Source organism: Serpula lacrymans, assembly GCF_000218685.1.
Source record: "Serpula lacrymans var. lacrymans S7.9 unplaced genomic scaffold SERLAscaffold_21, whole genome shotgun sequence".
NCBI classification, from domain to species: domain Eukaryota; kingdom Fungi; phylum Basidiomycota; class Agaricomycetes; order Boletales; family Serpulaceae; genus Serpula; species Serpula lacrymans.
This window is the reverse complement of record NW_006763310.1, coordinates 145127-173002: the sequence shown is the minus strand read 5'-3', so window position 1 is coordinate 173002 and position 27876 is coordinate 145127. Positions and strand designations below refer to the sequence as shown.

Below are 27876 nucleotides of genomic sequence, written 5' to 3'. Positions count from 1 at the left end.
GAACGCTCACATCACGCACCCCAGCATCCACAAAACAATCTTCGGATAGCTCCAGATTTACTGGTCTTCTTACCCGCACTTGTCCAGCTAGGTGGTCTCTCGGACTCTACATGATGCTGCTGTGCACTCGACATAGCATCTGCGTCATGATTTGGTGGAACAGAATCCGCGACCTTTTCGGCAGAAAGACCCTCTGATTCTTGTGCCATTGGAACGGGACTTTCTGCTCTCTCAACGACGATAGTTAAAAGGTCTGGTCCTAAAGGGGCTCTTGGGAGTGGTGTGTCAAGTTTTTCCAGGGTGCGCGCGAGAGCACTTGCGCTTTCGGTAGCATCCGCGATGTTCAACTTAAGGGTCTCTGGTCCTCGTGCGATAGAATGCGGATTTGCAGGTTTCAATGTAGAAGGGCTGTCAACTTCATGTTCGGTGAGAACGGGGGTTCCTGCTATCTGTATCATAGGGGCACCTGAATACGCCTGCTGTGAGGGGCTGATGTTTGGCAGAGCGTTGCTGCCAAAGGCCAGCTGAGTCGGTTTCAAGGAGTTTCGGTTTGGGAGTCGAAGAACTGATTCATTATCCTCCGAGCTCGTGCTGTCGCTGTCACTCGCTTTTGCGACGGTTGCTAAAGACGGTGACATCGATATATGGGAGTGGTGATTATGCGATGAGCGAATAACGAGGATGAGAGTATCTTCGCTTAAGTACGAGTGAGAGGGCGAAAATAAAGAAAAGACAGTTAGAGCCTAGTGAGTGACGGGCGCGAGTCGAATACGCGAGGAAGCCTCAAATGCGGGGATCAGAGGGGGCGGCGAGCCTACCTGCAAGTCACTTGAAGCTTGTTCGATACTTATATGTATGTACTTCATCCTCGCGCATACCTGCAGGGATGAGCTTCTTGAGGATAATCTTTTGGGACATAAAATTATTATAAGACACGAGGATAGGGCGTGCAGTGAGATTTAATCAATACGAGGTTTTGCGTTTTTTTTCGTAATTTCGGCATGCGAGGTCCTCAGGCGCAGACCGCATTCTGAGGGCGTGAAGTATCCACAACACATGCTACATCGCAGCCTCGGCGGCGATCATCTTAATCGTAATAGCCGTACCCACACCCCCGATTGCGTTGGTGTGTCGGCATGTTCGATCCCCCGTCTTCTTGGATGGTGGAGAGACGTAAAGGAGTAATACCAATAGACACTAATAGCCGTGCTTGAGGCCTCGAGGACTGACGCTGCGGATTTACTTGGGTGAATGAATTTTACAAGCGATACTGAGACAAAGGAGATTAGATAAATTGGAGCATCGAGTAGAGGGTCTTGGAGTTCAATTGATTACGCACAATTCTGACAATAAGAATTAAAGCTTCTGAAAAAACTCACGAGCTAATAGTGCAAAGCCCGCTGCATATGTATACCATTATCCCAAAATCATAATCGCTAAGGAATGGAGTTGTAGCTAGTAAAGATGCTCGAACTTCCAAAGTGCCCTCCGAGTCGAAGGCTACAATTACGGTATATCCGTATCCGTCTTCGAACGACCTCAAAGATATGTGGCGTGGACTGCAGTGCGGAGGTAAAGCATGCAGTGCTTAATGCCTGATGTAGTATTTGTCCGTTGCAACTTTCCCTAGCTGATTGACAGCCCGGGAATCCAGACAAGATTAATGCGTAGGTACCACCAAGGTACCACAGTATTTTAGGTATTACAGCCAAGACGTGGTGAGAATCACAACCGGGACATTCTTCGATTCGGTGTCAGAGTTGTGTGATATTGCGGGGGTCGGCATACCTGAATATAGGTACGGATGACCTTAGTCCGTTTGGCATCAGATCAACCTAGGTGCAAAGAATTTCGGAACCACACTAGCAAAAGCTCATAGCTGTGAAAACGGAGTGGATAGGAAGCAGGTTCATACAATTGGATTGATGATCACGGAGAAGAAAGACGTTGTTTCACTTTACTCAAGAGGTTACCGTGCATTCCGAGTTGAGTTGTGGAGGTAATTCGGTCGTATAGGAGAGCACGTGCGATTTGCAATGTTTCCACCACTGCGTTGACAGGAATTTTTCGAAGATAGTAGTCAGACATACCTTCTCCTATGTGGCTCCGAGCCGGAACTTTCCTGCAAATTCACATCGTAAGAACGCTGCTACCTGAATGAGACGAGGGCGCTCCGACATAAGCAAGGCACGTACTCTTCCCCTGACATTCGTGTCTTATATACTTGATAGATTGACAGATAAGATCCGAATACATGTAGTGACTGACATGTCCTCTACAGTTCAGCACGTCCCGAAAGAAGTGGATATAGTAGTGCTGCGATATTTGGCAAGAGAAAAGACGATAAAAATGGGTCTGAGAATATCCCTCAACTTAGACCTTGGAAGATCTGAGTGATCCACGTTGATATCGACGGGCGACGATAATCAATGCTGTGAAAATGTATCGAAGTGGCACTTGGAGAAGGCATTTAAGGTGGTATCGGAGCGGTGTTGCGCCGCGGAAGTGAGGCCTATGAGGCTCTGCCTGCTGAGTTCAAAAATACAGACCAACTGTGGATGAAAGAACGTAACTTGAATGTGACAATCAAACCTTGGTGAAAACACCGTACCGCACTCAGCACAGCGATGCCCACGCACTGGCAACCTCGGACGTTGTTATCAATCCATCAGTCCAGCTATCACAGACGGTCCCATCTAAAATTTCTATCTGTTTCAATGGCCCAGACAGTTTTCAAAGTCCTACCTGGCAGATAGGTCAAGGGCAGTTGGAAGTATATTTGTATGTGATACCCAAGGTGGTGTGACAAGCTGTACGAAATATAGATTACATATTTGTGATAGTCTAACATCGATCGATATGGCTAAGTACTTACTTATATAACCAGCCTGGGTCCACGCTTCTTCAAGTTCGTCCGCACTCCTCTCACGCACACTGACCATCGGAAAACAGGGAATGGCTGCACTCGATCTTACTTTCGGTTTGCTGTTCGTTGCCTTTACAATAGCAACATGGTGAGCTTGCAATAACGTCGATCTACCAGAATTGATAACTAGATCATTACTCCTTCAGCCTTTACGGTGTCACAGTGCGTTTTCTTATTCTCGAAATCCATGGATGTAAACTTGAACATTTTCTATCGCTACAGATACTTCAGTGCTACACTTATTTCCGAACGTATAATGACAACCTCCTTCTAAAATACTCGGTAAGCCCTTATCAAGCGATATCCTCAGCGAGTTCTTATCTGTCTCCAAGGTTGTCCTAGTATTGTAGGCTTGTCCTCATTTTTCACTCACGTTCATGCTCAATTCTTCACCAAGGCTCCTTGATACCGCGGGAACAGCTTGCAGCGCTCAGGGTCTGTATTCATACCTCATTACGAATTATGGAAATCCATTGGCTCTTGCAGACATAAACATGTGCGTAAACTTCCCATTTGTACCATCCACTACTCCTCATTGTCCCCGCCTTAAACTTCCAGTGGACTTTGTGTAAGTACTTTTCTCCCTCGATCAAGGTTCAGGAGTTGACTCATTCAATAGGTGGAAAGCATGATCACTGTATGTACTTTGACTGTATATACAACTGGATAAGGATAAGTGTACTGAATTGTAACAGGTCATAATAACGTTTGTTGTCCAATGGTTCGTCTATCCGCAGATATAGCTTGGCGTTTTACTGAGTTTTTGTTTAGCTTCTTCGCCAATAGCGTATGGAGTGGTAAGTGTCGTGAGATGTCTGCTGATGATCGTCGTCTCACCAATGTTTATGTAGTAACTGATCACAACGTGTTGGTTACGGGGTTCATCGTGAGTAATTCGAGCACATTACATCGCAACGCCTTGCTAATATATTCTAGGCTTTTACCTCATTCGCTGCTTTGGGCGAGTTTGTTGTCAACTATGCTGCCAGGATGAAACTGACAATTCATTTGTCTCGGTGTAGTCATTGGTCTAGGTAAGTTTTTTTGAGGATATCCCTCCCAAGTAATACTCATCCTTCGTCTTTAGCGATGTCGACAGAAGATATAATACGAGCGTCATTTGCCTCTCTGTCTGAGAGTCGATTCAAGGTAAAGCTTATCCGCTTTATCTAGATGTTGGTCTGAAGTAATGACCATTTTCAGATTTTAGCGGGTCTCGACCTTGGGATTGCCGCTCTTTGCGATATCGCGATCACTGCAACTCTTTGTTACCATTTCCATTACAGGAAGAACGGCTTCAGGTCGTACGTCCTGTGAGACACTGCTAGTTGTTATATGGCTGACCGTTGCCTCCAGGACCGACACACTTCTCGATAAGCTGTCTATTTACACACTGAATAGAGGTATCCTGACATTGTGAGTGCAAGACCTGGTCTACCAAGTCCCGATATGAACGTTTTTTAACAGTATTGTGCAAACGTTGAACATGGTCTTGGTAAGGGTATCATATCTACAACATCGTCCAGAGTCTGATTTCATATTTTCTAGTTCATCACTTCTACCACCATGGCGTGGACGCTGTTCCATCTGTGCCTAAGCAAAGGTAAGGCCAAACCCTCTTATGTTTACCAGCTTACTCATGATATATAGTTTACATGATATCATTTTTGGCAACGTACGTGGTTTTCGTTTATGAAGTATGAGCTCTGCACACTCACTATCTCCCAGTCTCAACAGGAGAGAAAGCCTGAAAAGGGCCGATCACCCGAGCCTTGAGCTCAGTGGTAACTTCCAAGCGAGACTTCATGACTCAGTTAATGGCAGTCATACCGTGAGTAATTGGATCATCCCCGACGTAGTCGGGTCATTACTGAGATGTTTGTTCAGCTTGGGGGATCCGATATGAACTTCAAGACAGTAACTATGAAGAGCAGCATGACGGACGAGTGTTGAGATCTATTTCGACGAAGAGAGGGCATCCTTGGATTGCGGTAGCAGTCAGGCTAAGATGAATTGCTTGGTTTTTGCCATTTATTTTTGCATGTATAACATCCGATTTATCCCCTTTTCCAATACTATATATCCACTCCTTTTAATTTGTCAGATCAGACTTGGTATTGATTGAGTACCTGCCAATGAATTGATGGTATGTTGGCGGAACTTGGCTTATCTGTAAATTCATACCTGTTGCTGTACCTGGATGTCAGCTGGAGAGTACATTGACTTGAATTGAATATAGTGCTAAGAAGAATCCACGGTGAAACATTATTCTCCCTCGGTCGAGGCTCAAGTTAAACTGCAACTGAAAACATTATAACATGCTACGATGACAAGGAGTGCAGCTTTTAACCATCTAATTAGAAACTGTCATCATGCATCCCTGACTTGGATGCGCGGCGTGGCCACACTATCGTTCTGAACGCCGTTGCGTGAGTGTGCATTGCCTTTTTGGAACGCTTGTGGTTTGGTTTGATTAACGGAACGAAGGAAGATTGACCATATTCGGTTTGAGCGTACGGTGGATGATTGGTTACGGTTCAACTTTCGAGCCCGGCCAATGTCCGGCATAATATTTTTCAAAATCCGATGTACCTTCAGCTATTATATTTGTATTTAGCAAAATTCGAGCAAGGCCTTTGATGGGCGATCAACGAAGATACATTTTAATTAATTTCTTTGATCCAGCGAGTGTGATTTGGGCAAAAGCCAGTGTGATGAGAGATCGAGCGAGCGTGCAATTCAATATGTCAACATAGGATTTCAAGCGTCCAAATACATCAAGAAATTACAAGTATTACACATATACTGACAACCCCTCTCCTCAAGGTAAGATCTCCACCTCACCCGCTTCGATTGTGTTCTGCATGGCTGTGATACCGGCGGAAATAGAAGGACAGCGAGTAAAAACGGCGCGGCTGACAGCGATAACGAGAGGAGAGGTAGACTGCCTGAGAAAATAGAGATGAGACAGTTTCGAAGTCGACGAGTCAAAGGTCACTTACCACGCAGCAAAGATACCAATTCTACGTCCTCTGGTGACCAAATAGAAGGGACCAGCTGTCCCAGCATCAGGAACCTCATAAACCTGGCCGAGGTATGTGCGAGTGATAGCCTGTGAGGCATTTGGCACATTACCTCCAGGTGGAGCGGCAGGGGTAGCGAGCGAGCCAAGTGCTGTGGTGAAAAGAGGAGAGCTGGTGGTGATCGGAGAAACTGTCGCATAAGCACTGGCACCCAAAGCAGGAGTAAGCGGAGAAGAGGCGGCACCCAAAGCAGGAGTGCGTGAAGAAGCAGCAGCTGAAGGACCAGATACCACAGTAGAGCTGGCGGCAAGCGACCCTTGAACTATTGAGGAAGATGGGGAAGAGCTGGTGTATATGGGACTTGATGGAGTTGAAGGGCGGGCACTGCCAAGAACAGCGGACATCATGAGCATAGCGTTGCTCCTACTCAAGGTTACGGATGAGAGGAGAGAAAGGAGGATGTCTGGAGGTACACGTAAGTTAGTGCAATAATCAGAAACATGAGAAGGCCTTACTCATAGTTTCTTCCTCGTCGCTGAGGCAATCTTCACTCACGGAGCGTTCAGGCTGCTTGGAAGAGTTTGAACGACCAGGGGGAGGAGATTGAGTCATTGCAATTTGGAAGGAGGAGGTAAGTATGTCTGGATGATAATTGTGAACTCACCCGTACCTTTTATAGCTGTTTGCTTGAGGCAGCATAGACTTACAGCCCATAGTTGACAATTATTGAGATCTACAAACACGGCAGTCTGACAGAGTTGCAGAATTTTCATGCGTGAGAACAATAGCTAAGGTCCAACAAATCAACATCACGTGTGTACTTCACGATCTCGGAATAATCAGCTGTTCAGACAGCACTGTAAATCTTTTCATGCAATTCTGGCGACACATTCTTGAAGAGCTTCGCGTCAACCACATGCTCACGCCAATACAGTAATGCACAGTCAGTTCCAGCTCTTTCTTGTGGTCATATGTCTCATATTAGCCCGCACTAACCAAATGATTCAACGCAAAGCCAAAACAATGGTCTCCGCCGACGCACAATGGAATCCCATTGTACTCACATGCTTGGAGGATCAAGGAGATCTCAAAGAGACTGGAAGGTACAATTCCCATATTAAATTACAAATAAACTCGGTGTGAGTTGCTCCTTACAGCATCTGCACAGTTGTGCATTCCAGAACTCAAGTTCTCGGGCCCAAAGCATGATTCCATAGAAACATTCATTGTTGTATTTAGCTATTCTATGTACAATACAATGATTTGATATCCAAAGTGCATTTCAAGAAAACAAGAAAGACCAGAACACATACTAAAAGGCCTAAGCTAATCCGAGTCGTCTGTCCACTCATACTCAAAATCTGTATCAGCTTCGTCAGATGAGTAGCCCCCGGTGTTCTGTGGTGCATCTCCTACAACGCGCCTCCGTTGCCGGTGGGGTGGAAGCTCCATGACTGGCATGAATTCGGACTCATCCTCCTCATTAGAGTTCACTGAAAGGGCCATCACAGTACGCAACTCCATGTTGTTTGGCTGATCTCGGAACTGCTGGAGTAAGTGTAAATAGATGTCCCATATGTTTTCTCGGCCAACTTGAGGGTAGTTGGCAGCATCCCAGAATGTGCGTGCCTGTAACGAAAAGGCCGGCGGGACCAGATGAAAAACAGGGTGATCGGGTGGTGCATACTTGTCTCGCACTTCTGTTAGATACGGCGGATGCACCTTAACCTGTAGATGTATGTATTATAAGTATATGACAAAGTGGAAATGATACTATGAACTTACAGCAAAATTGCGTGACTCAAAAAGCTCCGGGTTCTTGAAGATATCTACAGGGCGTCCATGAGGTAGTAACTTGTGTGAGTTTCGTCGGGGCTTTGAACCGTTGAACCTCTCAATGAAGCAGTTGAGTTCTTGCTGTATCCAGGGGATAAATACATAGTGGAAGACTAGTCTACAGGTTTGTGTCAGTTGTGGCCGCTTTGCTTAGGTAAATGGATATACGCAACCGTTGAAGAGCATCGTCAGCATCATAAAGGCCCTCGTTGACCCCCCAGTCAAGGAGAGCCTCAAATCCCGGCGCCCAACGTCTTCGAAATTGGCCCCAAAAGATCTCAGGCTTAATGTTCCGGTGAGATCCTTTGAACGTATGTTGCAGGGTCTTGTCTAAAGCCGGGTCTTGCATATGACGAAGTAATGTATGGCCGTTTGCGATACCATTGTTTTCAGTGCCGGGGTCACTTTGTGTGATTAGAGGCATCCCTAGTATAAGTCAGCAATTGGCAGCCAAGCAGTTGAAACACCGGAGAAAGAGACTCACCACCCAATCTCTCCACGACATCACAATACCATCCACATATCAGACGCGGATTATGGTTAGTCCACCAGACTTTGAGCCAGAGTACATAGCCGGAGAAGGGCTCGAGTCCAACGTGAAAAAAAAGCTGAAAGCGTCTCCACTTATCATGCTGGTCAAAACACCACAGTTCATTGACACCTGCTGTCCAGAAATAACTACGCTTCAGCCGGCGTTTTCGACGTCCTTTTACTTCGTCTGGATGGTGTAGATTCATGTAGTCTAGTATTACCTGCCTAGTATACTAACGTCCTTGTGACTGCCACTGTGTGAAAAGTGAAACAACTTACCGAGGCACCATCACCCTTTCCTCTTGTCGCAAAGTCACTCTCATATCGTGTGACCCCTGGTGAGGGAACCGCTCACGAACACGTTCAATGGTAGGCCCCACACTATCAACTGAGTGTGCCTGGCCCCGAGCACTCTTCAAGCCCCAAACCATCCGTTTTTTCTTCAGTAAAGCGAGACTATAGTTAATCAAATGTGTCAGTGTATTGTAGTATTACAGCTAGAAGGCTTACGAAAATGAGTAGCGGTCCGTGTCATAGTAGTCCTTGAGTTTAGTGACAATTTCTGGATTTGTGTATCCATCTGCGACGAATTGTTCCACCAATGGTCGGATTAAAATGTCTGGAGCTGTGAGAAAAGGACAGAAAGTGAGCATTACACCCTTGGAGTGTCGTTTATGCAAGCCTACCAGGGGATACCTTATACCCATTGGTACCTTGAGGGTTAGGCATGGCCTGCAGGGCGTTGACAGTCCTGGATAGCGTTAGCACTTGGCTGATGCACGTGGGGCACTGCAATTTGAACACTCACCTATAGGATGCACAGTCCAATAGTACACTTCCTATTTGATCCACAGCCTGTTCAGTGTAAGCAGTGGAGTCAGTTCTTCAAGTGATCCTATGGGCAGAAAGGATATGGAAGATCCGCTCAATAGACACTTGGATACGCACTTCAGACAAAACCGTAAGGCTAATCAGATCGTGTTTGCACGCAATTCATTTAACCGGTGCCTGCCTCTTCCTCATTTGTTTTCACTGACATTATCTCCGCAAAGATCTCCCATCTCCTCATGTCAATTTGCAATCACCAGCTTTGACATATCCATATTGATCCTTGTCCGCGTGTTGTTCGAGGATGGCCCATTGGTGAGTCGCCAGCCACTCAGATTGGCAAAGTCCTCATTGTTATCTTTGTGCCGAGGAGTTCTCAAATTTGACTCGACTCGACCCAAATCCATTCGGACTACAACTCATCTTCAAGGATCCATATAAACTACACCAGGAATGGGGGGAGAACAGTAAGTAAATTAGCCGCCATGGACTTCACACCCACTATCGAAGGCCCACCAACTAAAAGTTGTCATCGTTGTCGTACAGAATTTGATAAGTCTGTCCGGTTCTTGTATATCAAGGGTAGGGATGGGACCGGTCGCCACTGCTGTTCAGATTGCGTCGAGCATTATCAGCGCAAGCGTGCGGAAACTGGAGAACGTCATGGTCATAGTACCAGTGCAATATCTGGTGAAATTGTCGGTATGTCTGATTGTCTTCTGTAATTCAATGTATATGTTAAGGATCAAATCTAGATTTCACGAAAGTGGCTTCCCGGGCACATGGTGTTGATGCCGACTCGCGCCAGGCTCTTGTCAAGGCTTCTTCGGCCGCACAACGTGGCGGTGAGTAAAATTTCCAGCTCACCTGTGCGTGTTCAAGTTACTTACCAAACACACATTATGAAATCCCAGAACAGTCATTCCCTAGGCAGCATATTGGGGTGGGACATGCTACATCTAGCGTTATGCCTCCCCCTCTTATCCCCTCGTCTGCTAGTGTCAGTGCTGATAGCGTCTCCCAAGCCATAGGATATACTCAGAACCATGCATTCCACGCCCACCACCGCACGAAAATGCTAGCATCAACAGTAGCTCCTCAACGTCAAGTCACAATCCGGATAGCTCTCCATCATGTGAAGGACGAAGGAAAATCTGGAACAGAGCTGGTTGGGGTGAGTCTTTGGGTACTTCAATATTTCAAGGATACTCACATGTACTATTATTTGAGAATATTGAACGAGACATTACAGTACCGCTCTCTATTAAATGTGGCCAACTACGCAACATAGTGATTGAACACCTGAAGCGTTTGTGGGTGGTCTGGTCTTGTGACCATCAGCTGGCACTCGAGTCTTTACAGATGCTGAAGGCTCCATTACTCCTCATTTACGACCCCGAAGAGCCTCATCAATACTCTGAGCGGCTGGTCCTTCACGATTTTTTCTTCCGCACATCAGCAAAGGACAACATGCCCAAGTTTTCACCAAACGTGAAAGTTCCCATCATTCTCTTGATGTCAAAGGAGGAATTTGAAGATGTCTTGCTATGGAAGGAAGAAGATAGGCATGCCAAAGCACGCTCACGCAATGAAGAGGTTCAGAGCCCCGGAATATCGTCAGACGATGATGATATTGGTGGTCCGATGGACAAGGTTATACATTTTACTTACTTTTACTGCGCTATACTTACAGCAACTGGCCTTACTAGATATTCCTTGCAGCAACACGTGGTGGGAAACGAGCTAGAAAGACTCGTGTGCGAAAGGCGCCAGGCCAATCTTCCATCCCCGCACGTGAGTCGGTATCTGTGCGTTCAAAAGCACCAGTGTCAGAGGAGGTATGCCAATGGCCCTCACATTATTGGAGACGATACTTACCACATGTAGGGTGAATATGACAGTCGTAGTAACAATACACGCAGCACAGCATCAATGTCAAGCCTATTCCACAGCAAACACTCCATCAAGACGTCTGAACTACGCCCCCTCACTCCCTCAAGCTCTAGCAGCCAATCACTGCCCTCAAGACTTTTCTCCAAGGCTGCTACTAATCCCAATATCCCGCCATTCAGCATGCCTGACAAGGCAGTTCTTGAGCGTGTCATGAAGGCACAAGGAGATGTTCGACGCCTAGCAAAGCCGATATGTAAGTCAACCTATATTTCTATCTAAAACATCTATTAACGTGCTAGTGAAGTAAATACGGACATAGGAATCTATGTCCTGTTCCTCGTCCCTTCGATCCCATTCACTGAGCTTCTAAAGAAGCGGGTCCCTTTCGATGTCATGAGCAAGGTCAATCGCCCTCTAGTCACTTTAACAGTTGACTGCAGCTCAAAAGCAATGCTGGGGCCAGCCGGTAGCTTCAAGACATGCCACCCAGCGTCATATGATCTAACTGAAGCTCTGCCAGCAGAGGAAAATATTCTACAGGTAGAGGCTATAGTAGCAAAACGTTGCTTTTACAGAGAAACAGTACAGGGAGCCGAAAAGAGTGGTACACCATCAAGTCCTTCAGGCGGGCGCAAACGACTGGCCATCAAGGATGAGCTAATGAAGATGCTCGACGAGGCTAACTGCCTTTACTGGGCAACAAGCCTGTTGGCTTTAGTTTATAACTTCGTCGACGACAAGCTTATTCGAAGGCCCCTTGACTGTCCTCCCCCGGCAATCCCCCGACTTCGAGTCGTCCACGCCGCTTTGGCCATCCCCCAAGACAGCAGAGAGTTGCGTAATGCCGTTTATCTTCTCGAGGAGAAGATAAACGGTAACTTCGTGAAGTATATCAATAACAATAGTGCAGCTCCTCGGCACAAACTTGCTCCGCCTGAACTGGAGATTGCAACCTTCCTATGCTTCGCACAACACACTCAATATCATTTCTCGCAAGGCCTTGTGTTCATCTCAGATTTTCAAGGTAAGTTAATATAAGCTAGTCTCTTTTGCTTTCCTTTTCGTACTTACATTTGACTTGTCAGGGTCCGGTGGAATATTGACTGACTGCCAGGTTATCACTACCAAGTAAGGCTCTATTACCTCCATGTGGTTGGTTCTCATCCTTTCCCAGAGACTTTGCCGATAATTTTGGCGAAGGAAACTGGACGGCGACGTTAGACAACTTCCCCTTGTTGCACAAATGCAACCAGTATTGTGTATATTTCGGACTCCCTTCCTTGCAGACAGCAGTATGTTTTCTTTTTCTGATGGATCCTTTCTACTACATCTCATGTCACCTCTTTTTTCACAGAGTTCGGCTACAAAGATGAGAACATCACAAGAGATTGACATCATGTCCAGTCGTGTTCGTGGCTGAGAGGGATTTTTTTTTACATGACATGTACTTACTGTATCGCTTGAAATCCTATGTTGACATGTTGAATTGCACGCTCGCTCGATCTCTCATCACACTGGCTTTTGCCCAAATCACACTCGCTGGATCAAAGAAATTAATTAAAATGTATTTTCGTTGATCGCCCATCAAAGGCCTTGCTCGAATTTTGCTAAATACAAATATAATAGCTGAAGGTACATCGGATTTTGAAAAATATTATGCCGGACATTGGCCGGGCTCGAAAGTTGAGCCGTAACCAATCATCCACCGTACAGAGAAGACTAGTATCGAGCCCTATCCAGTAAAGCATGTAGCCAAACAAACACCAACACCAGACAGGCTCTCCATCCACCATCAACCCAGAGAGCCGGCCCACCATTACGATTCTGGTATCAAAATCACGTGGAAAACCGCTTTGTCTGCAAGACATGTGCTACTACGATGAATATGAGGGTCTTCTCCTGAGCCTCGACCGCAATATGCACAAATCCTCATCGATCGAGAAATTCATTGTCGTGAAGATTATAAGGAAGATTGGATATGTGGATTTAGCGGGGAACACAAGATAATACAACGACTATCTAGGGTTTGTATATGCATTACAGGTTGAGTAACCACTGAATTCGACAAGAATGGTATCGTAAACGCTGGTCACTCAGGCTGCGATGGTAAGACCGATTGTGCCCGTGCGATTCTACGAATAGGCATAACTAATATAGAAAACCCCCAACCTTCTCCAATAGTTATAAGAACCAATCTCGCTAGCTAGTTTTTGCAAGAGATCTATACAAGGTCACGGTCGTGTTCGATGTCTAACGCAAGCACTTCGTATACTGATGTTATCGTTGTCGGAGCGGGTCCTGCAGGGCTCATGTCAGCGCTTGCCCTATGTCGCTTAGGTCTCAAGGTCAGAATAATCGATAGAAGGTCAGGGAGCTTATTAGCGTCTCGGATGTCCAGTTTTTTCTTTCTTATTTTGATTTTTGGATCTGCGTAGATTGCCAGGCGAATCTGCAGGACAGGCTGATGGCATTCAGCCACGGACGACCGAAATCTGGGACAGTTTCGGTCTTGGAGACGAACTGAGGCGACTCGGCACTCATGTTCACAAGACAGTAAGGAAGAACAAGCTACAACTTACTGTCTCTCATTACTCTCTTTCTCTAGGTTATTTACAATCCTAACGACGAGGGTACCGGAATTAAGGTCCGCCGTCCAAACTTTCCCCTCTGATACTTTGCGCTGAAATATGCATTAGGAGAGCGGTCCGACTCTCAATATAGCAGTCTCATCAACTCGATATCCATTTGAGGTCTATATTTCTCAGGTCCCATCAAAACAGAGAAGAGCTCACCCAGATGTTTTTAGGTTTTGGCACCTATAGCGATTACTGAAGGTATTCTGAGGAAAGCCATCGGTGAACATGGTGTGAAGGTCGAGGAACCTGTTATACCCATATCGATAGATATAGATGAAACCACCTCCCAAGGATCAGATAATCATCCAATCCAGGTATCTGGCCTTTCACTCTTGAGCTGAATTCATTTGATCATCAATACACACAGCTCACCATTGCACACTTGAAAGAGGAATATTTACGCTCGCAATCTATCCCTCAAACTCAAAGAGGACATCTGTCAAAAGAAGAAGCCGCGATTGAACGTACAGAAGTGATACAATCCAAGTTTGTAGTGGGCGGTGATGGTAGTTCTTTCATCCCCAGTTTAATCCATCACATATCCTCAATTTATCCATCCCAGGTGCCCATTCTTGGGTGCGCAAATCTGTGAATATAGCTATGGAAGGAGAGAAAACTGGTTTGTCACTTACATCATGTTAGTTTTTTGAGCAATTCATATAAAAATGCATTTTTAGAATTATCGTGGGGTGTCATCGACTTTACTCCTCTCACCGACTTCCCGACACCCTGGGCGAAGAACATCATACAATCGCCCTTATCGGGTGCCATGGGTGTAAGCCGCTTCTACTTGCTTCTTACCGTTATCCTTACATGGTCCTGAGCGCGCAGTACCTTCCTCGCCCCAACGGCACTGCTCGAATGTACATTCTCCTGAAAGATCCCACATCGGGAAGTACCGACGTTTCTGAAGTCCCTGATAAGGACCAGGCAGTTGAGCGTAGAATTATCAAAGTTAGTTGTTGCTATTCCTGATCGCAACAGACTTTTATTGATGTGCTTCTAGACCATCCAGGATGGCTTCTCTCCATTCAAGATGGAGATCACGGATGTTACCTGGGCCAACGTCTACAAAGGTGAACTTCACATGTTCTCGTCGAGCGGGGATCAACTAATTTTGAATAGTGGCTCAAAGAGTGGCTGCAAGGTTTTCACATTCGAACCGTGTGTTCATAGCTGGAGATGCATGTGAGACTTTTTACAATTGTTATTCCCCAAGGACAGCCTCACGTACTCTGTAAAAAAGGTCACACACATTCCCCAAAGAGCGGTCAAGGAGCTAATACGTCGATGACTGATGCATGTAACCTTGGTATGTTGGTTCTCTGTCGTCAGATATGTATTAATTTGACACTGTTCGCAGCATGGAAGATAGCATATGTGATCCGAGGCTGGGCAAAACCAACTCTGCTGGACAGCTATGAAGCAGAACGCCGACCTTACAGTTTTGAACTGATTGAGTTTGACAAGGAAATTTTCAAGCTTTTCAATCCAGCAGGAGTATCTCCCGAAGAATACACAGAGTAAGATGGACCTTTTCCAGGTCGTTATGGAAGCTGATGTTGATAACAAAGGCTTTGGAGACTTCATAACATGTTCACCACGTAAGTTGATTAGGATTTAATGCCGTCTCCATGGGATGCTCATATGTTATTCAGGGGAATTGGTCTGAAATACTCTTCATCATTGATCATTCCAGAATCACAGGAGTTGGCTGATGGCTTGCGAATTGGTGAACGGTTCCCGCCTGGAGCGTTGGTCCGACATTGCGATTGGAACCCCGTTGATATACAAGATTTAATTTCATACAACGGAAAATTCAAAATGATGCTCTTTCCTGGGGACATCACTCAGCCCGCCATCGCCGACCAATGGGAGCAAGCAATCGAAAAGCTAACGGCCAGCATCAGTGATGAAGAACTCCGCATGCTAGATTCCTTCCTGGTGTTCAAGGTACCCAAAGAAACCACAGCCCATAAACTCCGAGTGCCTTCTTTTGTTCCCCCGAAGAAGTAAGTTTGCGCTCTGATGAACGAAAGGGTGTGACGTGCTTACGTGTCGTGCACTAGTGTTTTCATGGATGATGGTTTACGAGTCAAGGATGCTACTGGCAGTTTATATCGGGAATTTGGTATAACTGGTGGGGTGGTAGCTCTCGTGCGCCCAGATGGCCATATCTGCCTCCTTTTGCCGCTGGAAGCTTCTTCGGTCCTTGATATCTCTAAATACCTGCATTCGTTGTAAGCTTCCTGTGGTTTCATGTAGCTGTAACTTGAATTCCGATCGTTCCTGTAACTTGTACCTAGTCGTACCATGACCAATGTCGATATGGCTACTTCATCAAAGTGTCAAGGTAGCAACTGTGCATCATGATGCTGAGAAACTGCAATCTGGGATCCTCGGATTTAACGTCATTGTCACTGAGATGCGATGCCAGTGACGAAGTCATTATGCTGTGTACTGATTACAATTAGTACCTTTCTGGTTTGAAGTTTCATGTATGAACAGTCATGCAAATATTCCACAAACTCAAGTTTACACTGACTTATTTTTGACTGACAGTTATTCCAACAAGCTTAAAAACAGTTTAAATGTAACAAGTTGACTTTATACAACAGAAAACTTGAACCATCCATATTATTAAAGCAAGTGCAGTGTTTTACAACTAGCACTAAAACATATATGAGAAGCACACACTCGCTGTTATGGGAAAGCAAATCCTAACAGAGAAGATCAACAAAAGCAGGATACAACGCGACAAAACCAATATTATCCGCGAGAGACACTAACTAAGGGGTATATGCAGAGGTAGGGCGAAGGGGAAGACCGGACTGTAACAGAAATGCGTAAGCGGCAACACACGGACATGAACGCGAGATGAACTTGCCATGGTATACATCGTATCAATAATTCTCATAGTGTCGATTGAATCTTCCGCCGACCGCCATGCCTGGGGCTCACGACCCCTGACTTTATCAACGAACGCTTCCAACTGATAGCGGTATCTAAACATAAATCAGAATGTCAGCGGAAAGCGAACATTTCCTGCGAGTGATGACACATACGCGGACCACCATTCCTCTCCCAAACCTTCCTTCGGCTTGTACGCCTTCTCTACCCACGATTTACCCTTCTTAGGAATCACAGTGATGGAATGCCAGACGTGTGGTAAGACAAAGTTCCTGATTTCTATGGCGCCATCTTCGCAGTCGACGCGAAGGACCATCTTTATCCATTGAGGGAATAGTTTGAAAGGGCCCCAGCCTTCCATTGCGGAGTCGGTTTTGATCGTGGCTGGGAGAGAAGGAGGGAAGGTGAGCTTGGCGTCAATTAATCTGTCGATATTCTCCGAGCGAATGATTGTCTTTGCGCTATCAACGGTAGGGTTGGAAGAGGCCAGATATCGCATGCAGGAAATAGGATATGCTACAGTAAGCAAGAGGCCATGAGAAACGCTCAAGAACAGAAGCACAGCTCATGACTCACGTCCCATATCCATGAGACCACCACCACCAAGGCTGTAATCGAACCGGATATCGTTCTTGACGAAGAATACGTCGTTCCAGACACCCAAGTCTGAAGACATGCTGACCATTTTTCCGAGTGAGCCTTCGTCGATGATTTGTTTTACTCTTTGAATGGCTGGATGGAATCTATGGAACTGTATGGTCAATAGTGTGGCGACTGACGTGTGGGTGTACTGACCTGACTTGCCAAGCTTCGAGTAGTATGAGCTTTTTTGACTCTGCCAGCTCGAACATTTTGCGAGTCTCTTCCTCGTTGCTAGCTATTGGCTTCTCACATAACACGTGTTTCCCTGCTGCTAGCGCTTTCATTGTCCACTCGAAGTGAAGAGCATTAGGAAGCTAAGAGATGTTCGTCATGAGCGAGACAAGAAGAGAACATGAACGCGACTTACAGCATTGTAAACCACATGAACCTCTGGGTCGTCGATAAGTTCTGCATAAGGTGAATGTATCAACAGCTGATGCAAACTCAAAAGGAGGAGCCGAACCTTGGTACCCATTGTCACCGCCGTACGTGCTTGGAACATTCCAGGTTTTCCCGAACTCGTCCGCACGCTGTTTACTCCTAGCAGCTACGGCGACTACGCGTACATCGTCATGGTACCGTGCTGGCTTTACGAGGGCATCTGGTGCGATACGGGCAGCCCCCAAGATACCAAACTGAATTGGGTCCGACTTTTTCTCAACTTGTGGAGGGTTACTGCCCTACACCGCGGAAAAGATGTTAGGACTGAATGTAATAGAATAGGATAATAAGAAGCAAGTACCTTTTGGACTCTCTTGACAAAGGAAATGAGCGAGAACATTGTCTACGATTTCAGTATGAGTCGCGTAAGACAGGCGCAGAGACAAGAGCGGGAATGCACAGCTGACCTTTAAATGCGGAGCGCTCAAAGAAGACTGAAGAAGATGCTATGAATTGTGAGGAAGTACGGCTGGGATGATGCGGCCGGACGGGCGTGGTATGTGGTTGCTTATGCATTCGAATAGCACTTATTCGCAGAGAGTCTAGGGCTGCTTATTTTGGATTCGTCCGGGTTGTTCCCGAGTCACCATGTAGGCACAGTGGCATGTGTTCGTTTTCACACAATCGGATTACTCCACTGCACGGCCTCTGGTCCCTGTGACATACTCTACTGGATAACAAAATATATAATCGCACAAAGTTTCTGGCGATAATAATTCATATGCGCCCTTGTGAAGGGACCATTCTGGAATATGTTGACAAATTACCACATACTCGGGAACCACGTTCGATTAGAACTCCGCGGGCACTATGCATCCCAAAGCAGTAAATCGTACCCACAAAAACTTCCATGGACCCTAATCCTAATTTGGCATGGTCACGTATAGTTACATAACCTGTGACGTCTCCTAAAGCTTGTCTCATGTTTATCGCTTATGCTAGTGTTAACTTCATGCCAACCAGCGCTGGCCTCACCTGAACATCGTGGTACGCAGCAATGCTGGCAAGTCTACAAGCACAGCTTGGCATCAGTATTAATCATATGTTTTAAAACGTACAGACCCAGTGCACCCGCTCATGCTACGGGTCTAGCTTTTATCATTGTCGGAAGTCCACCGGGGCCGAGCCCAAATTTGCTCACAAAGTCGTCCTAGATAGTAGAACGTAAGTTCGTCTTTCCATTTTCTATCATATTGCACCTTGAGGGTTGCGATGGCTTGGCGCGTAGGTCGGTGAAATTTTCTGGCCTTCTCCCTTCAATCCATTTTGTGTTCCTTATTCAGCCCCTTTTACTAGCTCCTTCTAGTTCGCCGTGGCTGCCGCATTTTATTATAGCTCCCTCTTCCAAAACTAGATCGTGTTGTCTTTTTACTGGATCACGCAGGTTCCATTTCTTTCTCACCCAGCACACTTGCATGGTATCCAGCGGCGTGCCGATTCAGAAACCTTGGGGATTCAAATCAGCGATGGAGCTGATAAAGTAATAACGCATCATGCCGCCATCAGCGACAAAAGCGCACACTGTATGCCAGTGGAATCAGAAGAAGCTAATTCGAAGTTTGTGCTATTGTGGTGGTCGGCTGAGGCAATACCGTGCCGCAAAGAATACCTGCACTAAATATGGGAAGGATCCAGCGCCCAGAATCACATGGATTGTATGTGCATTGTGATGCTCTAGAATCTTTGAAATAAAATCAAGTCAAGACCGAAAGATCGGGGACACAGTAAAAGTGGGAACTAACAAGAGTATTGTTGTTGGCGACGCCGCTCATCCAAAGTAGACTTCCAAACTACCAAATTTTAGTTGCTTCCACGGTTGTCCAGTCGGAGGATTATTAGAATGCCGATCATCATTGCCTCATCGAGGTGCGCAGTTATTGGAACCATAACACCGAAGCCGAATACAGTGCAAGGATGATAATGAGCCGGCTCAAGATAGCGCCTTGGATAATGAAGGCTGAATTTCCGTTGGGCGGTCACGACCCCTCTGCAACTTCCACGCATCTTGCCGCACCTCGAGCACGATGGACATACTTACCACTGAAGAAGAGAAACAACAGAAGGCGACGATGAGCTCACTGCGTAGATGGCTTTTGCTGGTCTTATTTTGCATTGCTCAGTTCCTTGAAACCTATAATTCTTCCGCGATCTTCGTGGCGTTGCCGTCTGTCATAAATGAGCTCAAGATGAACGCAGAGGAAAACCCATGGCTAATAGCGGCGTATCAACTCACATTCGCTTCGTTGTTGCTCGTCGTGAGTCGTTTGGATCATTGACATGCCAAGCGGCACGTGTTAATTAGCCTGTCTTTTTTTATCTGTTAAAGAGTGGTAGAATAAGCGATGTTTACAACCCTAGTGTGTTATCTTTCTTTCTCATTGTACAATACTGACATGTCTTTGCAGAGACGGTTTTTCTCTTTGGGAACACCGTCTTTGGTATACTGTCTCTTGCATGTGGATTCATACGAAACTCCATAGGCCTACTGATCTTTCGTGCAGTCACTGGTATGGGTGAGTACTTCGCATTCATTGAATAACTTCAAGATTAGTATTTACACTATTTTCAGGTGCATCCCTAACTATTCCATCAGCACTACACCTAATCGTACGCCATTTTCCCGAAAAAAATGAACAAGCTCGAGCGGTGACTGTGTTCGGCGCGATGGCTGCTTTGGGAAATGGTACGGTGTCTGGTATCTCACTTGTTCATGTAGAATAACAAACGTTTCACTTGCTCTTCAGTGCTAGGACTTATATTTGGAGCACTTTTACTCGACCTGGGGACGTGGAGATGGGTGTTTTGGATCGGAGGCATTGTTGGGCTTCCCGTCTCTGTCTGCTGTGCCATCGCTATCCCCAATGATACATCACATAGACCCAAGGGTGCAAAACGTGGAAGCATTGATTTGGTCGGTGTCACTACCATCACATGTAGGATCTCATCTCTTTCTTTTTCCTATATGCTTTAGCTGAATCTGTTTCAGCCGCTCTTATATTACTGATTTTCGCCGTTACTTCTGGATCGACGTATGGATGGGGTACTGCAACATTCATTGCTCCACTGATTATATCGTTGTTCCTCATCGTCGGTTTTTTCCTATGGGAACGTACCGTAGCAGAAGGCCAGGCAGCAGTGTCAGTCTTCTGATTCCTCCAACCAATTCTTCTTCTGACTTGATTGTAATCAGACCTCCGAGAATGTGGAGATACCCCAACTTTGTTATTCTGACGGTTGCAGCAATCGTACCCTTCTTCTGGTTTTCATCGACATTCTACCAGCTCACATCTTACTGGCAAGAAACACTTCATTGGTCGCCACTATCTGCTGCTGTACATTTGTGAGTCTTGGCACCATGTGATCTGGGTATAGGGCTGATGCACTGCTCTAACCGCTCATTCGGGGGTTTCTCAGCCTCCCTCTAGGACTCGTGGTCATCTTCGTCATACCGCTCACGAGCAACCTGCCCAACATCATATCGCCCAAGCTGATCATCATTGCAGGGTATATCCTAATGGCAATAGGGACGATACTGCTTACGTTTGGGAATGGGGGAGATCGGTATTGGTCGATTTGTTTTCCGGCTTTCATTATTGGCCCCATCGGCGTCACGCTCGTTTTTTCTTGTACAAAGTGAGCTAGTCGCTTGACCGAAACGGGCGCGCTCCACTGACTCCTCGTTTCATTAACATCACTTCATCTTCATCGACTTCACAGCATCGTCATCTTCCGCAGTGCACCTGCAGAAGAAGCCGGCACAGTGGGTGCCATCTTCAACTCGTCTCTCCAGCTAGGAACAGCCATCGGCGTGCCCATCATATCCGCCATTCAATCCAATATACAAAATCACTCGGGCGCTGCCGATAATGACTTCAAGGGACAGCAATTCGCATTCTGGTTTTTGCTCGGGTTGGAAGGGGTGGAGATTTTGGCTACTCTTGTCTTTTACAGGACGTCGAAGAGTTTGCCGGTACAGGAGGGAGGCGATGCGTTGGTGCAGGCGCCTGTGGAGGAGGAGGTGCCGTTGGCTGTGACGTCGACGCGGCAGTCGCAGTCTAGCAAGTAGTCTATATGGTTTGTTGTTTTCTCGATTTGGACTTACGCGCGCATTTCGTATTATGTTTTCTACTCAAAATTCCTCGGATCTCAAATTCTCTAATCAGGCCCTTGTCCAGTCGTAATGTTCTTGTGTACTCTCGCATTAATTTGCATGCATTGTCCCAATAGACTTGCTTTTGCGTTAATCATGTGGATAGATTCGATTCAGAATAGTATCCCTGTTGCCAAGACCTCGACTGCTCTTGTAGGAAGCAATTGATTTCGTCATCAATACATATCGTACACTCATTTCTTTTCTATCTCACACATACAGAATTCGAGAAAAATATTCGTGGGCCTGATCGATGCCAAGGACATAAGCGCCGATGATTCCGTCGGGACGAACGACGACAATAGCGGTGGAACCTGTCTCGACGCCATATCCAGTACGCGCGTGTCCACTCTCGTCCACGCAAACCCGAGCGCCATACGCCTCAACCCCGCCTACCGCCTCTCGCATCCCAGGCTCCAGCACGACCAACGCCTCAGCCACCCCGCTCTGCACATAGCCTCTCAAACCCTCCACACTGCCCCTCACGTCCTCCAAAGAGGCAGGGAAGATCAGGATGACGTGCTTGCCTTTCGCGGCAGCGACGAGTCCGTACATGGTGTGATGCGCCACCGGCGGCGATGTCGTCGCTCCGCCTTCGTCTTTGCCCCTTACGGACAGATCGGTGGCGTCCGGTGCCCGATCGCCCGCTCGAAGCTCGCCGCCCGCCACACCGTGCGGATCCTGATGCCCCCTCGCCTCGGCTTTATCCCTGCCCTCCACTACGATCGGACTCCAGCGGTAGTTGATGCCGAGCTGGAGGAGGTTGAGCGGCCTGGACATGGGGTCGATGGGGTCTTCGGTTGGGGAGCTGCGGGCGGTGGAGGGGATGCGGTTGAAGGCTCGTTCGTGTAGTTGGGTGGTTAGGTTGAGCATCTCGGCGACGACGGGCATGCGCTCGGTTTCGTACGTCTCGAGGAGGGAGGGCGGGGAGAGGCCTTTGTGTACGAGGGCGAGCTTCCAAGCGAGGTTGATCTATGAGGAAAGGTGAGGATCGCTGGGGAGCGTTGGGGGATGAGATACGTACAGCGTCCTGCATAGCTGTATTGGTTCCTTGTCCGCCAGCAGGCGAATGAACCTGATAATCGATATATCATTCTCAGTAGAACGAGTAGGGATATGTGCTAACATGAGCGCTGTCTGCCAAATTAATATTTTCAGCGCGCAGTTTTTTTGGAAGAGCGGGGGGTATATTACTTACCTCCAGCTAGATAAACTCTCCCCACGCAGAATTTATCCACCATGCGAATATTCGCCCTTGGATAGAATGCATTCAATTAGCTCATAGAAGCAGAATGCTACCATACGCTCATATCGTGGAAGTTATCGTACCTCCACTCGGACACGTAGGATGCTTCTTCGATAATAAGGTCATCTCGATGAGCGACAGAATTGAACAGGCTCTGCACGCCCTTCGTATCGTCTGGAAGCGTTTCAGGTAGGGTCGGACCCAAAGCTTGCAAATGGAATAACGGGGCAGGGTACAAAGGTTTAAGAGCGACACTGCAAGATGACATGACGTCAGCCAACTAAAACAAATATTATAAAGGCGATCAGAGCGCCCTGAGTAAGCGGTTGCGACTGACGCCGTTTTGGCAAAATCGCCCCAGCGGTGCCAGTGCTAAGCATATGGAGGTACACAGCGGGAGCGTTTAAAGGTTAATACGATACGCGATACTTTAATAGCCACGTTTGTGCTTACGTCTCTATCGATACCGGGTACAAGGGCGTTGGCGGTGAACATTCTTTCAGAATCGTTGGTCTCGCCTAGGAAGGATAAACCCAACAACCTGCGGATTCGACCTGAAGTGCGGGGTTCGGTGAGCGACTTGAGGAAATGGATGCCAGATATGGAAATAGGGTACCTTTGGCGCCGTCAGCAGCGAGGAGATACGCGCAGTCGATTGTAAACTCGGTGCCATCCTCTGATTTGACACGGGCTGTCACGCCCTGCTGGCTGTTCTTCGGAATGTCAAGTAACTGTAGGCCCAATTCGATCTTACCGCCGAGTTTCTCCACGTGTTTACGGAGCACTTTCTCGAGCTGTGTTTGACTGATGGAGGCTATGTGGCGCTGAGATGAGAGATGACGAGGTGAGGGTGTGAAATAGGACTGCAGGTGTGGGGACGAACGTAAGGTATGGCGGGGGAGTCATCGGCGTCAGGGGACCACTTGAGTTCTTTGAGAAGGGTCTTTCCGTCGTCGCCGTAGATGGCCATGAGCAGAGGGGGTGTTGCGACGGCAAGGACATTGTCAGCGGCCTGAAGGAGAGAAAGCAGCTCTAGTGTACGGGGCTAGAAGTGATGCGAGTTTCAGAGTGTGCAGCGCCATGAGTCGGAGTAAAATGAGCCACTTACAGTTATCGCCGTTCCGCGGATGCCTTCGTGTGGGACAGAGCTGCGCTCGATGAGACGAACATCAATTCGACTTCGCAACAGGGCAAGGGCGAGAACGAGACCGGTCGGTCCGCCTCCTACCTGATAGAGCGGAAAAGTCAGGACGAGGGACGTGTGAAGAAAAAGAGGAACGCACAATAAGAATAGGCAGGGGATGGTTTGATGTTGATGTAGACATGTTGGCAAGCTGATGAGGGCTTTGGAGGCAAGGTACTAGATAAGATATAGTACATGTCATTAAGTGTTGCGAGTGCTTACTAAATGCACCGCAAGTATTTCTGTAAAGCTATTGTTCCGATGGGTTAGGTTAAACTGAGGCTAGTGGTCGGAGTGACTTGGCCAAGACAGGTCGGAGATAGAGTCAGCGTTCGGCAACGGCGTGTTTGATAAAACGACTGGCATGGGACTGGAGAGACACTTTGTGTGAGGAACACTTTGAAATTTGGACCCGTACTGCCGTCATGGGCGGTGCCGCGGAGGCAATTCATTCAAAGTTCGAACCAAGTTGACATCTCACCGTTCCCTTGTCTTCCTCAATCGATAGATACCACAATGCTCTTATTAGCGCCTATTTCTTTCACACAACACTGCCCATCTCGATCTCACAACACTGACACCAACTTTGGCAGCTTACTCCATTTATCCGACTTTACTAGTCATACTGTTGTAACATAACACGGCCCGTCAATCTGATCTCAAGGCGTGTTTTGCTAAGAACCCCGGATTTGGGGTGTTTATTCCTGTCTGTTCTTCATTATTTCGTTATCCTGTGTCACCAAAAAAAACCTGTTCATCGCTCTTACATGTTGCTGTTGATCGCCCAACGACTCAACTGAATCCACATTCTGATTTAGCCACATCTTTCCATCATGCCCTTTCCGTCCTGAATACTCCAAGCCAAACACAAGCCTCTCCTCAGCAGAATAAGAACGCACCGCCTACCTCTCTTTTACCGCTCACTCACCTCCCCCCATCTCTCCATCATGATCAACTCAGAAAAGCAGCCCCAGTCCTTGATGCCCTCCCGCCCCGCATCAGGCTCTTTATCCCCCACCCTTCCCCCCATCCTCCCTTCTCCACCCAAGAAGCTTTCAGACAAGGTTCCCTCATGGATGAGGCCTTATGTCCAGCTCTCAAGGCTAGACATGATAGCTGGCTCCATGCTCGTCTTCTGGCCTTCAGGTACTTTCGCTCTTTCCTATATCATTCGTCGCGCTCACCCACCTCATAGCATGGGGCCTCACCATGGCCGCACACAAGGAGGGCCTTTCACTCAGAACTTATGCAATATACCTCGCCATATTCTGGATAGGAAGCGTCATCCACCACAGCGCAGCTTGCATATGGAACGACATCATTGACATGGACATCGACAGAGAAGTCGGTAAGTCACGCGCTGTGCGCATCGATCGTCGCTTACCCGCATGCCTCATGTTCGTAGAGCGAACAAAGAAACGACCACTAGCTAGTCGAGCGCTTAGCGTGCCCGCAGCGCTGGCTTACCTCTTCCCTCAAGTCCTCATATGTTTAGGACTATTGTCCCTCACAAACTCGTCGACGTCAGTTCATTCCTTATTTTTATGTCCTTTGCTTTTTCTTACGTCTTGCTTAGGTTTATATTGGGTTTGGTCGGTCTGTTTTTCTTGGATGTCGTCTACCCATACATGAAGCGCATAACTTACTGGCCACAGGCTTGGTTGGGTGAGCAAATATCACGGTCTGGTCGCTCAATGCTAACATTTTTTCACAACCAGGGATCGCCATTAACTGGGGTGCCGTGATCTCCTGGACTGTCGTGGTAAAGAACGATGACTGGATTCCTGCTGCTCTACTTCTAGTGTGCAGCTGGTGGTAAGTTCTGCCTAGTGTTTGCCTCTAGCTGAAAGCTCACCTCACCTCTTAGCTGGACTCTGCACTACGATACCTGCTATGGATCCCAGGACAAGAAGGACGACGCCCGTCTTGGCATCAAATCCACTGCCCTCCTTTTTGCCTCGCATGCCATCGTCATTCTCTCCTTCTTCTCTACACTCTTCATTCTCTTCCTCTCCTTAGCGGGATGGTTTAACGGCCAAGGATGGGGCTTCTGGACCGGAGTAGCGGGCGCCGCGATACATCTAGTATGGCAAATCTGCAAACTAGATTTCGACGATCGCAAAATCTGCTTCGAAGTCTTCTTGTCGAATGGGAACGGATTGGGTTACGTCGTATGGCTGGGCCTCTTTGCGGACTACTGTCTTGGACGCTATGGTGTGCCATGGTAGATGTGGGCGTGTGTGTGTGTGTGTATAGACTGGTGTGCGGTGTGTTTGTTTTTTCCTCCGACTGGCTTTCGGAAACATATCTATATATATATTCATAGGCACTGAATTTCTTACCTGTCGTTTTGTCTTATTATTCAAACCCCCCTTTCCTTCAGGTGATGTTACTTTCATGATGGACCTGGATTTATTTGTATCGTAGTCGCTTAACCCCCTCACACTCTCCCTCGACTTCCGTACGAAGCGCTTGGTACTTATATTAATCTGATTATTTAATGGTGTCTTTTCTTGTGATGGAATTTCAGACATTCACACCAACGAGGCGCCGAGTCGTGGGTCGAGTATGACTTTTCGGTCCTCAGAGGAGGGGGGTCCCACATTTCTATGATCTCATCTCATCCTCTTTCAAAAACAAGCAAGTCGACAAGTTAAGCGGTCGTATTCAAGTTCAATCTCTCGCCAAAACCTCGATCATGACATTTTCTGTCAAATGTGTTAATAAACTATCGACTTGAAATGTCAGAGAGTTGCTCCCACCTTTTTTTTCGCTGCCATGGATACCATCGTGATGACGGCGATATGTCGAGTCGGTTGCGCTCAGGCACTTATCCTCGTTTTGTTGCGAGTGACTTGAAGTGGACCCACGGGGTCAACGACATCGATCACTTGGGTGGAGGTGCAATGACTTGGAATTGGAGGTACGTTGTAAGTAGTGTGTGTTCGAACCATTTGTGGTCATTCAGAGACTTATGTTGTCTATCATTTTATCATTCTTAGACGCTGAGCATTGAGCGCTGAGCATTGAACTTGGAGTTGACAACGTCGGGTCGAGCATATTAGTAGATCGAAATTTTCGGGAGTGGATTTTCAAGATCTTATGCGGTGAACTATCCTGTGATTTCAGGCGATACTACCTTCATTGACCAATATCGACTGGTGTCCAAGATCACGCGACGCTGTCTATGCAGTTCCTGCCAGTGTCTGGCCGCTTTTCCTGAGTCCACCTTGCCCCAGATACCTGAAACCTGGAAGCATCGATCGCGTCAATGTATCTCTGAATATCCCAGCGTGCCGCCGATCCCCGGGCCATTGCCAGAAATCATGCGCATATACGACCCTCTACGCCGCCCTCAGATATCATTGACAAGATCGCGGGTGATACTAGATTTCAAGCTTCAAGCTGGGTGCAGTGAATCAATTCGCGGAGTCGAGGCAATCTATCTTTCGACGTCCAGCGTGCTACAAGTCGAGCATGAAAATAGATCTCATTCTCGGGACCGGCGTCTCTATATCATCCATACATGCCCCCTGCGCGCAACCTAGATCACATTTTCCCAGACTTTCCCGACATCGCCATCCCTGTTCTCAAGCCTCATCTATCCACACCCTCGTCACCGGAGCCGATA

The 27876-nt window shown here is 47.1% G+C and overlaps 11 protein-coding genes across 11 annotated transcripts; 6 read left to right on the top strand and 5 right to left on the bottom strand.

Annotated features, from left to right (window-relative positions):
* Nucleotides 1–1888: 1888 nt before the first annotated feature.
* Nucleotides 1889–2794, bottom strand: SERLADRAFT_481097 (uncharacterized protein; the record flags this gene model as incomplete). Its single annotated transcript, XM_007324735.1, has 4 exons — nucleotides 1889–2122; nucleotides 2196–2552; nucleotides 2612–2677; nucleotides 2746–2794. The coding sequence occupies 2 exons, from the start codon at nucleotides 2207–2209 to the stop codon at nucleotides 1930–1932; spliced, it is 207 nt and encodes a 68-aa protein (XP_007324797.1).
* A 119-nt stretch (nucleotides 2795–2913) lies between these two features.
* SERLADRAFT_481096 (uncharacterized protein) lies at nucleotides 2914–5026 on the top strand (the record flags this gene model as incomplete). The annotated part of the gene is made up of 20 exons (XM_007324734.1): nucleotides 2914–3014; nucleotides 3073–3088; nucleotides 3149–3208; nucleotides 3259–3272; nucleotides 3324–3422; nucleotides 3485–3494; nucleotides 3546–3563; nucleotides 3622–3647; nucleotides 3698–3723; nucleotides 3778–3812; nucleotides 3863–3887; nucleotides 3949–3960; nucleotides 4014–4075; nucleotides 4130–4230; nucleotides 4283–4342; nucleotides 4394–4421; nucleotides 4475–4529; nucleotides 4577–4601; nucleotides 4655–4757; nucleotides 4814–5026. 20 exons carry the CDS (start codon nucleotides 2956–2958, stop codon nucleotides 4877–4879), a joined length of 900 nt encoding a protein of 299 aa, XP_007324796.1.
* Nucleotides 5027–5747: 721 nt separating this feature from the next.
* SERLADRAFT_418882 (uncharacterized protein) lies at nucleotides 5748–6656 on the bottom strand (the record flags this gene model as incomplete). The annotated part of the gene is made up of 4 exons (XM_007324733.1): nucleotides 5748–5874; nucleotides 5929–6412; nucleotides 6465–6519; nucleotides 6620–6656. The coding sequence occupies 3 exons, from the start codon at nucleotides 6466–6468 to the stop codon at nucleotides 5748–5750; spliced, it is 615 nt and encodes a 204-aa protein (XP_007324795.1).
* A 619-nt stretch (nucleotides 6657–7275) lies between these two features.
* SERLADRAFT_412221 (uncharacterized protein) lies at nucleotides 7276–9045 on the bottom strand (the record flags this gene model as incomplete). The annotated part of the gene is made up of 7 exons (XM_007324732.1): nucleotides 7276–7677; nucleotides 7735–7903; nucleotides 7959–8211; nucleotides 8270–8541; nucleotides 8596–8772; nucleotides 8827–8941; nucleotides 9003–9045. 7 exons carry the CDS (start codon nucleotides 9043–9045, stop codon nucleotides 7276–7278), a joined length of 1431 nt encoding a protein of 476 aa, XP_007324794.1.
* Nucleotides 9046–11430: 2385 nt separating this feature from the next.
* Nucleotides 11431–12527, top strand: SERLADRAFT_454305 (uncharacterized protein; the record flags this gene model as incomplete). Its single annotated transcript, XM_007324731.1, has 4 exons — nucleotides 11431–12061; nucleotides 12123–12165; nucleotides 12212–12329; nucleotides 12392–12527. The coding sequence occupies 4 exons, from the start codon at nucleotides 11431–11433 to the stop codon at nucleotides 12455–12457; spliced, it is 858 nt and encodes a 285-aa protein (XP_007324793.1).
* A 501-nt stretch (nucleotides 12528–13028) lies between these two features.
* SERLADRAFT_418880 (uncharacterized protein) lies at nucleotides 13029–16037 on the top strand (the record flags this gene model as incomplete). Its single annotated transcript, XM_007324730.1, has 18 exons — nucleotides 13029–13143; nucleotides 13219–13402; nucleotides 13473–13590; nucleotides 13643–13681; nucleotides 13734–13787; nucleotides 13844–13987; nucleotides 14041–14179; nucleotides 14236–14292; nucleotides 14351–14448; nucleotides 14505–14627; nucleotides 14680–14749; nucleotides 14799–14861; nucleotides 14920–14985; nucleotides 15037–15196; nucleotides 15248–15277; nucleotides 15332–15685; nucleotides 15743–15913; nucleotides 15939–16037. 17 exons carry the CDS (start codon nucleotides 13284–13286, stop codon nucleotides 15988–15990), a joined length of 1857 nt encoding a protein of 618 aa, XP_007324792.1.
* A 401-nt stretch (nucleotides 16038–16438) lies between these two features.
* On the bottom strand, nucleotides 16439–18166 carry SERLADRAFT_481089 (uncharacterized protein; the record flags this gene model as incomplete). The annotated part of the gene is made up of 9 exons (XM_007324729.1): nucleotides 16439–16506; nucleotides 16562–16678; nucleotides 16739–17099; nucleotides 17160–17326; nucleotides 17379–17539; nucleotides 17593–17633; nucleotides 17689–17905; nucleotides 17968–18009; nucleotides 18074–18166. The coding sequence occupies 8 exons, from the start codon at nucleotides 18004–18006 to the stop codon at nucleotides 16443–16445; spliced, it is 1167 nt and encodes a 388-aa protein (XP_007324791.1).
* A 1449-nt stretch (nucleotides 18167–19615) lies between these two features.
* SERLADRAFT_418878 (uncharacterized protein) lies at nucleotides 19616–21908 on the top strand (the record flags this gene model as incomplete). Its single annotated transcript, XM_007324728.1, has 9 exons — nucleotides 19616–19921; nucleotides 19993–20023; nucleotides 20072–20179; nucleotides 20236–20349; nucleotides 20411–20599; nucleotides 20653–20803; nucleotides 20857–21006; nucleotides 21081–21299; nucleotides 21384–21908. 9 exons carry the CDS (start codon nucleotides 19691–19693, stop codon nucleotides 21730–21732), a joined length of 1542 nt encoding a protein of 513 aa, XP_007324790.1.
* A 56-nt stretch (nucleotides 21909–21964) lies between these two features.
* On the bottom strand, nucleotides 21965–24487 carry SERLADRAFT_418877 (uncharacterized protein; the record flags this gene model as incomplete). Its single annotated transcript, XM_007324727.1, has 11 exons — nucleotides 21965–22788; nucleotides 22841–22891; nucleotides 22943–22953; nucleotides 23015–23070; nucleotides 23146–23316; nucleotides 23400–23434; nucleotides 23516–23616; nucleotides 23679–23886; nucleotides 23946–24107; nucleotides 24171–24290; nucleotides 24346–24487. The coding sequence occupies 11 exons, from the start codon at nucleotides 24445–24447 to the stop codon at nucleotides 22027–22029; spliced, it is 1779 nt and encodes a 592-aa protein (XP_007324789.1).
* Nucleotides 24488–25287: 800 nt separating this feature from the next.
* On the top strand, nucleotides 25288–26784 carry SERLADRAFT_481081 (uncharacterized protein; the record flags this gene model as incomplete). Its single annotated transcript, XM_007324726.1, has 6 exons — nucleotides 25288–25391; nucleotides 25441–25593; nucleotides 25651–25768; nucleotides 25822–25910; nucleotides 25964–26060; nucleotides 26113–26784. The coding sequence occupies 6 exons, from the start codon at nucleotides 25322–25324 to the stop codon at nucleotides 26471–26473; spliced, it is 888 nt and encodes a 295-aa protein (XP_007324788.1).
* Nucleotides 26758–27824, top strand: SERLADRAFT_481079 (uncharacterized protein; the record flags this gene model as incomplete). Its single annotated transcript, XM_007324725.1, has 2 exons — nucleotides 26758–27175; nucleotides 27248–27824. The coding sequence occupies one exon, from the start codon at nucleotides 27572–27574 to the stop codon at nucleotides 27791–27793; it is 222 nt and encodes a 73-aa protein (XP_007324787.1).
* Nucleotides 27825–27876: the final 52 nt, after the last annotated feature.